Below are 8,005 nucleotides of genomic sequence, written 5' to 3'. Positions count from 1 at the left end.
CACCGTTTCAGAACGCGGGAGGTGATCATAGAGGGCAAAACTCAAGCGTGAGAAGTCCTCAGTAGACAGGGTGGGGCCTCACAGTACATGCTCCCGGCACTGTCCCTGTGGCTCCCGGACCGAGCGGCCGCGGCTCACAGCGGCGTTGCCCACCGAGTCTCTCAGCTGCTTGATGACCAGCCACAGCAGCAGCACCATCAGGAGAAGCAAAGCAGCAAATATCACCAGATAGATGCACAGGTTCCAGCCCCAGTCAACAGGCACAGGCCAGGAGGTGGACACAACCAGGAACACCTTGGGTGATGGCATGGCTTCCGGGTGGGTGGCAGGAAGGTGGCTCAGAAGTCCCCCAAGGGCACCGTGACATCGTACCGTCGGAACGTCTGATCTTTGTGACCGTTCATCTTACGTCCACGGAGCGGAGCTTCTTTCCCCGATGATGCCTCTTCAATATGCCAGAATGATCTCATCTCTTTTCACACTAAAGCTTTAAAAAAAAAAAAAACTGCTATTCTTTTCCCCATTTGTAAAGCAGGACTGGTATTCCTTAGGTTGCTAGTGTTCTCTCTGCCTGAGACACTCAGAACACATAGACAGGCTCAAAATTTATCAAATGCTGAAGACGTGCGCGCGCACACACACACACACACACACACACACACACACACACACACACACACACACACACACACACACCCCCTCCCTTCACTGCCATTGGTTGCCAGGTTTGTGTCTATAGCACAACTGCAGACATACAAAACTGTACAAAAGACCAAATGTGAAACTAGACCAGCATATCATTAAATCTGCATTAAATGAATGGATTGAAATGCATTTGACCAGGATGGCAGCCAGTTGTTTTGAAGCTAATGAAGGCATTTAAATTAAATTAAGAGTTCACTCCAGGCATCTTGTAGCACAATAAAAATCCAGCAACTTTTCAGATGGCATTTAGGAAATCCAATGAAAGTCTCATAGCACATTCCTCTTGGCATTTTACACTCATATTCCATTCAGCAGGAATTACCTGTCAAAGTCCTTACGTTTAATAAGATATTTACTACCTGGAAGCAAACTTATGCCACACAGAAACATGAGATTCCCAGCTGCTGCTGAGCATACGTTTTTAGGAATAGATTGCTTAGCATACTTTTATGATTAATGACTTTCATGGGGTGATGCTGGAGGTGGTATACCAAGTACTTTTTTTTTTTTACGTAAATTAAAAGCTACTGCTCCTAAAGACAAAAGCCATGGATATAAGAGCCTTTGAAATGCAAGGAATAAAGCCACATCACCTTGTGATTCAGAATAAGTACAAGGTATTGTTCAAGTGCATTTCATTAGCATCAGTGAGAACATCCTTGTAAAATTTTTAATAAACCATCATGCATTTACAATATGTATGCCCTCAACTTGATAAGAGGGTAATTTCTCCACAAGGATTCTTTTCTTGGCTCTCAAAGGAAATTAAAAATTGCTGTGAATAACACCTGGTTATGTTTTAATGAAAGCAGTTATCTGAATTAAAACACATGAATTTAATTTAAAACCAGTATAAAATGTGTAGATGCTGGCAGTTTCAACATGGGGCACCATGTTTACCACAACCTCACATGACATTTAAGCAGTTTGTGACTCTGCATAGCACTGAATTGGAGGTTCACCATGGCCACTTCTACAGCTCTGTTACCCACTGAAAGGCATAAAGCACAGAAGTACTAAGTCAGTGCAAATGGAAGCCAAAATATATATATTTTATACTGTTGAAAATGAACTGCCAGAGCCTGAAGTATGATTAAACATACAGACCAAGACCTTCAGTGACAACCTAAGGGGACCATTAATTCTGTATCTGATTCACAAGGAAGTGATATTCAGCACTGAAACCCTCAAGGAGCCTTGGAACTAAACATTAGGACCAAGAGATTTCTGATGTGTTGAACAGCACACTGAACCTTTTAGGTACTGCAAACAGTGTAAATGTATAGGGACTTATGCTCCACCTAGTTCTGATAAAGTGCAATTCCAGAAGGTTGAAGTTTTGGTGCTGCTGCCACCAAGAGACTAAACAACTGAACTACAAGGGAACTGAAAAAAAATCTACAAAACGCATGCAAAATTGTAGTGTGCACCTTTGAGGCACCTTTATTATAGAAGAAAAGCAGATTTTACAGCTTTCAGAATTGCAAAGCCAAGACAGGCTTTAGTACTCCGTGAATAAAAGGACACACTCAGTTTAAAACAATGCCTGATTAGCTATTAAGTGTTAGGAGGCATCAAGCACAATGAACCTATTGCTTCATGTACAAACATTAAAATTTTAAAAAATTCTGATGTTCTTGAAATTCTGTGGGTGAAGTGTAAAACTATACATAACCTATAAAATTGATCTGATCTCCAAGCACTTCAGCTCAAGATCAGTTTCTCTGGAGGTTCAATGAGGGAGACTTCGTGGTATCTGGGGAAAGGAAAGAAAATACTCAAAGAAATTATGCAGAGTTGAGTCACATCTGAGAAGATATGCTAATTAGCATGAGTTATGAGGAAGGAAAGCTAATGAAGCCACTTACTTTGAGCCCTTGTACTTCTCTCGGACTGCTTGTTGCGCATGCTGGGAAGCATTGAGGTAGGTTTGGTGTAGGTCCATGATGCATGGGGTCAAGGACTGTAAAGTATAACCCGTCACCTCAGCCAGAGGTGTTGTCTGAAATGAGACCATTTAGTCAGCAACAGCAAAATAAATGATATTGGCCAAAGTGGAATTTGGCTACAAATACACACCATCTACCATTAACCTCTACTGAACCCTACAGCTAATCTAACATTTAAAGGTGAACGCTAAAGCTGTGCGAGTAAAACAAGGTGAGGAACTTGAACCTGTTGGTTTTTCAAAAACAAACATACAAAATGGCCAGTTTTAGAACCCTTCACTAGCTTCCCACTATACAATTTAGTAGCCATCCATCTGACCTTATTCACCACCTCAACCTTCATTAAACTCCAGATTTACCTGCCAGTGGCATTAATCGGTTAACATAGTGTTATAAAATCTTCACCTGGGCATGAAGGTGAGCTAGTGTAGAATGTTCAAGCACAGCTGCTTGGATTCCATAGTGTAATATACATGGATGGAGACTGATTCTCCAGAAGCACAGTAGTGATGATTCAATCCTCTATTCAGAATGACAGCTCTAAACACTATCTCCCATTGCACTTATACCAAGTTGACTTGAGTTAATCTAATAGAAACAGCTTTTATAACATGAATGCTCAAGTCAGATTAAGGTGTTCAATCTCAATGCTATACTGTGTCAATAGCACTGTGCACTTTGCAGAGAGACAGGTAGTGACTGAACATCTTCCTGCATAGTGTTTACAACAAACATTAACTGGACATACTGTATAAATATACTGGCATGAAGCCTTTATTTTAATGATTGTGTAACTATCCAAGAACCACTCATCACTTCATTAGAAATATAGTTTCATTCTAGAAGAATTCTCAATTTTATAAGTGAGGCAATTCAAGGGGAACCTCATTAGAACCAACATACCTGCAGAAAGGTTCCAGTTTGCATTTACCTTTATTCATTTAAATTCCTGGGAGGAAGACACCTCCAATGAACACTATGCGCTAGTCACCCTGCACCTTTTCACCAAGGTGACTTACAATGCCAAACATACCACTATTCATTTGCAGCAAGTCAAGTGTGCCTAGTTTATACACTAGGCAAAGGGGAACTATCACCAGTTCACTTGAAAGCATGTCTTTAGCATGCAGAGAAAGCCCATGCAAACTTCAGACTGCACAGGGACCAAAGCCATATCCTGTCACACCACCCAGGCACAAAGACAGTGCTACTTGTTGCACCACCACACCTCCCATTTGAACAGCCAAGTTACTTTTGTTCAGACCCCTGATCAATATAACAGCTAAATTCCTACCTTTACAGTAAGTTAGTGCACATGTATTTGTGCAAATCAACTTCCTCATTGGTTGCCTTTCAACACGATATTCTATTGCCACTTAGATAGCAGTTCTTGTAACAAATTAAACCTGTTGTTACACTTACCCACGAACCACCACATATCGTGTAGTGAGCCAAAATAAAAGCAGCCGCTGCAGTTTGGGATGGAAGATATTTGAGGAATGGATCAGAGTCTATCAAACTCAGTTCTCCTAAAAACTGGAGGGAAAAAGCAACCAATTTAAACACTACTTTTGCATTTGAAGGACCCAGCAACCTTATAAAAAGTCTGATCTGCCAGCAGAACTCACCATTGACAAGCTCTCAACTTTTTTGCTGACTGATTCATACATAAAGTACTGTGTCAGAAACTGATTGACTGTTGGAGCAGCAAGGTCAAATGACAGGACTTTCAAAACAAGGTGCTCCATCCTCAAAACTTGCTTCTTTGTGTAGGTATCATCAGTGATGTACACAAACTCTGCCACTTCTGGGGGATATATCTCTTCAAATTTCCTTCAGTGGAAGAGCCACAAGTTAGACACAAGCCATACAACATAATGAAGCTACATTCAAAAGACACTTACGAAGCCAGTAGCATTGCTGCTGTTCCAACAAGCTGGAGCTTCCCTCTCAGCACAGACATAGAGGACAGGAAACGGTCTATGTAGTTGACAGCCAGATAGAGGGTCTCGTTCTGAAGCTTATATTCTTCTCCAACCTCAACCAGCCAATCAACCAGAATAGCACGCATGCTGTTTGTGATATCCGGCTGCTTTTTCATGTAGCCGGCCTTTGGTCTCGACTTCAGCTTCAAAGAGACAAACATTGATGTGCCAGATTAGCTCTTCAATCCTTCAGAGTCAAGTCAGCAATGTTCATGCAACAAATACACATTTCTCACCTCCATCTCCCTTAAATACGAGTGAATTTCTGTGGCATAGTCAGGTACACAAATTACATTGGCAGGCTTTTCTTCTGTATCAAGGATTGATATATCCATTGGAAAATCTGAAAAGGAACAGTTGTGAAATTAAAAAAGGCCAGTTGTGTGGTTTATTGCAGTTACCCAGTATTGAGCTGATCTAGCTATATCATTCAAGGTAAGTGGGGCATTAACTGGCAGCCCTCAGTTTACACAATAATAATAAAAAGCATTAAATCAGTTTACCAAAACTGCTGTCCATAGGCATGTCCAAAGTGGAAAGCGGTTGTCTAAGACCAATCACTGTTGGATTCAAAGGTAGGAGGGGGTTCTGTGAGGTCTTCACTTTGGCCGACACTTGCTTCTTCACGACATCAGGTTCATCCACATGGATCTGGAAAGCAGGTTGTCTGCTTCCCACTTTCTCATTAACTGCTTTACACTGGTCTTCATATTTGCAGGATGTGACCTGTGACTACAAATTAGTAGTATTACAAGAATGGTCACCAAGATTGTAGCTTAAATGCTTTTAACACTCAGCCAGGAAATGCAGATAAGGATGAAGATCTGATTCAAGTACCACCTTAAAATCAATATGGGCATCTGTCATCACCTTGGTTCACGTAAAACATAAGATGCAGCATTTTTGTAGTTCCACCTCACATTACAAATACTCATTACTGCAGATCTGTGCATAATGGCTTGCTGGTAAATAGCAAGCAACATTTAATGTCAGCTTGCTTTTAGTTTGCAAATATGATTGTGAAGATGCAGCTAAAGCTATAAGAATGCTCCAAAACACAGCAAATCAGCCATTTCCAGATCCTTCTAATCAGCAAAACAGTCATCTTCTGACCACATTAATACATTGACTCATTCAGCAGACATCTTTCACCTAAGAAACTTCCAACAAATACTTGAGCTGACACCATTTTAGTGTCTATAATGACTTTGGAAGTTCCATCATTATGGAAGGCCACTAGGAATCTCATCCCCACAGACTTATTCAATACCGTCTGCTGGATGATTCCATAGACATGTGCAACTCACCCCAACTTGTTTAATTACTAGCAGGGCTGCTTTACAGTTAGACATACAACCAATAGCATAGTGGTTAAAGCAACTGCCTTTGGACTTAAAGGTTGCAGATTCAACCTCCACCTGTACTACCCTTGACAAAAGTACTTGCCATAAAAAAAAAATGCTCCAGTAAAACTACCCTGCTGTATAAACTGGTAAATGGTTGTAAGCTTATAACTAAGCCTATCTTTAGAGAAAAAGATCAAGTATAATAAATGTAAATAGGCAAAGATGTAGTTAAACCACATGGTGTTTTTAAATTGTCAAAACAGGAAGAGCAACATTAAAGTTGCTGTTACAAGCCAAAGGGTTCCTTATTTTATTCATGCTGTTTTACTACATTTTACCCATAAACATCTTGTGTTAACATAGCTAGAGGTTTTTAAGTCAGTAAAGAGAAGGTAGTGATGGAACAGAAATCTAACAAGCAAGTTTGTTATTAGATATGTTCTGATGTCTAATTGGGTAAGCAGTGTATTAGATGCTGTAGTCTTGTAGGTAAGATTTGCCATTAAATACATGGAACCTAAGGGTGTTCATTCAATTGATTATTGCTCGATTACTGCCTCTGGCGCTTTAAAAAACAGGGCACGAGCCTTCAACACCACGCGACCACGCTGAGGAGAGTCGGCCGCGCGCGCTTCTTTCGTTATGTTGCGCTTTACTGCCAACTACCTGTCAGGAACATAACTACAGGTCGCTTTTCCTCCGCAAAGAATGCACATTTTTAATATGTGCAAATGAACAAAAGCGGGAGTTACTCCCTCCCCCCATATCTTACAAAAACTAACGCGAAAATCCATCGTATTAGGAAGGACCACTGCAAACAATGTCCGAGGAAGTGGCGTTCAAGAAGGGGAGAAGTGCGCGTGACCGTGGGAGCCGCAGTCAGGCAGGCGCGTGCGTGCTTAAGATGGCGGACATGATTTAGGTTTGTTCTAGCATAAGTTTTTCCTCCAAAGCGACATACATCTCATAGAAAATGTGTGAGCATTACATTAGCAGAAAGAGATGCAGACACGTGGCACTTTATGTGCCGTAGTTACTTTCCACCATCATGAACCAAGACTGGACAGAACAGATCACAGAATGATCATCAGGCAACAAACTCGGCTCATCACCAACCTGAGCTCAGCCAACGATTGCTTAGTGATTCAGGCGCACAGCTTAACATGTTAGTTTAAAACTTAAAAAAAAAATAAAAAATTGCATTTGCATTGCAAGAGCGTGCCACCCACGCAGTTGCGCGTGCTATTCCCGGCTCATCACTAATCCAAGTTTAAATTTAAACATGCAAACACGTCATTCAGACAAGGATTCCTCCTGAAGTGAGCTTAGCCTTAGGAGAGGAGCGAATACGATTTTCACCAGGGCAAGACGGGTCAGAAAACCCACCGCCGGTTTGGAGACGCGCACAAGCGCGTTCGCTCTGCTCCTCTGGTGGTTCTGCAGCACGCCCAGCACGGTCCGGTTGCCCAACCGCGGGTTCACGTTCTCTTCGTTCTCCTGTTCCTTGTCCCAGTGGTTCTGGTTGCCCTGGCTGTCCTTCGCCCTCAGTCTGGACACCATCATCACGTTCTCCTGGTTCATGGGGTCTTGCTCGGACACCAGCAGACTAGCGCCACCACCAGCGTGAGTCGAAGCCATTCCTCTGCACTCCACGAGAAGAACTATTGAGGGGAGAAGAAGTGGTCTGGGAGATGTACTCGCTACACTAGTTTTAATAAGAATTGCGAGGCGGAAGTTAAGGCACGACTAGAGGCTGCTGTCCGACCATCCGCGAGCGCCTTCGTTCTCGACAGCCACGAGCTACTACAACTTAAGCAGACTACAAGAACATATTATCTAGCAACAGCTCGTCAACGAGCGCCGGCTGTTTAGAAACGCTGCTTCTCAATTCTCCATTCTATTCGCGTCGTAGCTAACTGTTCCGATGGCTAAGCTTAACTTCCCCAGACTCTATGTTCCTCTCGGCTCATACAGAAAGCCCTGCGTTTTCAGTTCAAGTAGCGCGCGACTATTGAAACTG

General features: G+C 42.2%; 1 protein-coding gene across 2 annotated transcripts; it reads right to left on the bottom strand.

Annotated features, from left to right (window-relative positions):
* Positions 1-2,117: 2,117 nt before the first annotated feature.
* Positions 2,118-8,005, bottom strand: ccna2 (cyclin A2). Of its 2 annotated transcripts, none has more exons than XM_018746214.2 (8): positions 7,372-8,005; positions 5,143-5,371; positions 4,876-4,982; positions 4,559-4,782; positions 4,283-4,487; positions 4,077-4,190; positions 2,574-2,707; positions 2,118-2,461 (listed from the first exon to the last, which is right to left on the bottom strand). In XM_018746214.2, the coding sequence occupies exons 1-8, from the start codon at positions 7,621-7,623 to the stop codon at positions 2,410-2,412; spliced, it is 1,317 nt and encodes a 438-aa protein (XP_018601730.1). In that variant the 5' UTR covers positions 7,624-8,005; the 3' UTR covers positions 2,118-2,409. The 2 variants fall into 2 exon arrangements, with proteins under 2 accessions (XP_018601730.1, XP_018601731.1); XM_018746215.2 differs by having other exon boundaries at positions 5,143-5,365.

The sequence above is a fragment of the Scleropages formosus genome, chromosome 5 (genome assembly GCF_900964775.1).
Source record: "Scleropages formosus chromosome 5, fSclFor1.1, whole genome shotgun sequence".
In the NCBI taxonomy this organism is placed as follows: Eukaryota; Metazoa; Chordata; class Actinopteri; order Osteoglossiformes; family Osteoglossidae; genus Scleropages; species Scleropages formosus.
Note: the sequence above shows the minus strand (reverse complement) of the source record. Positions and strands in the feature narration are given on the sequence as shown.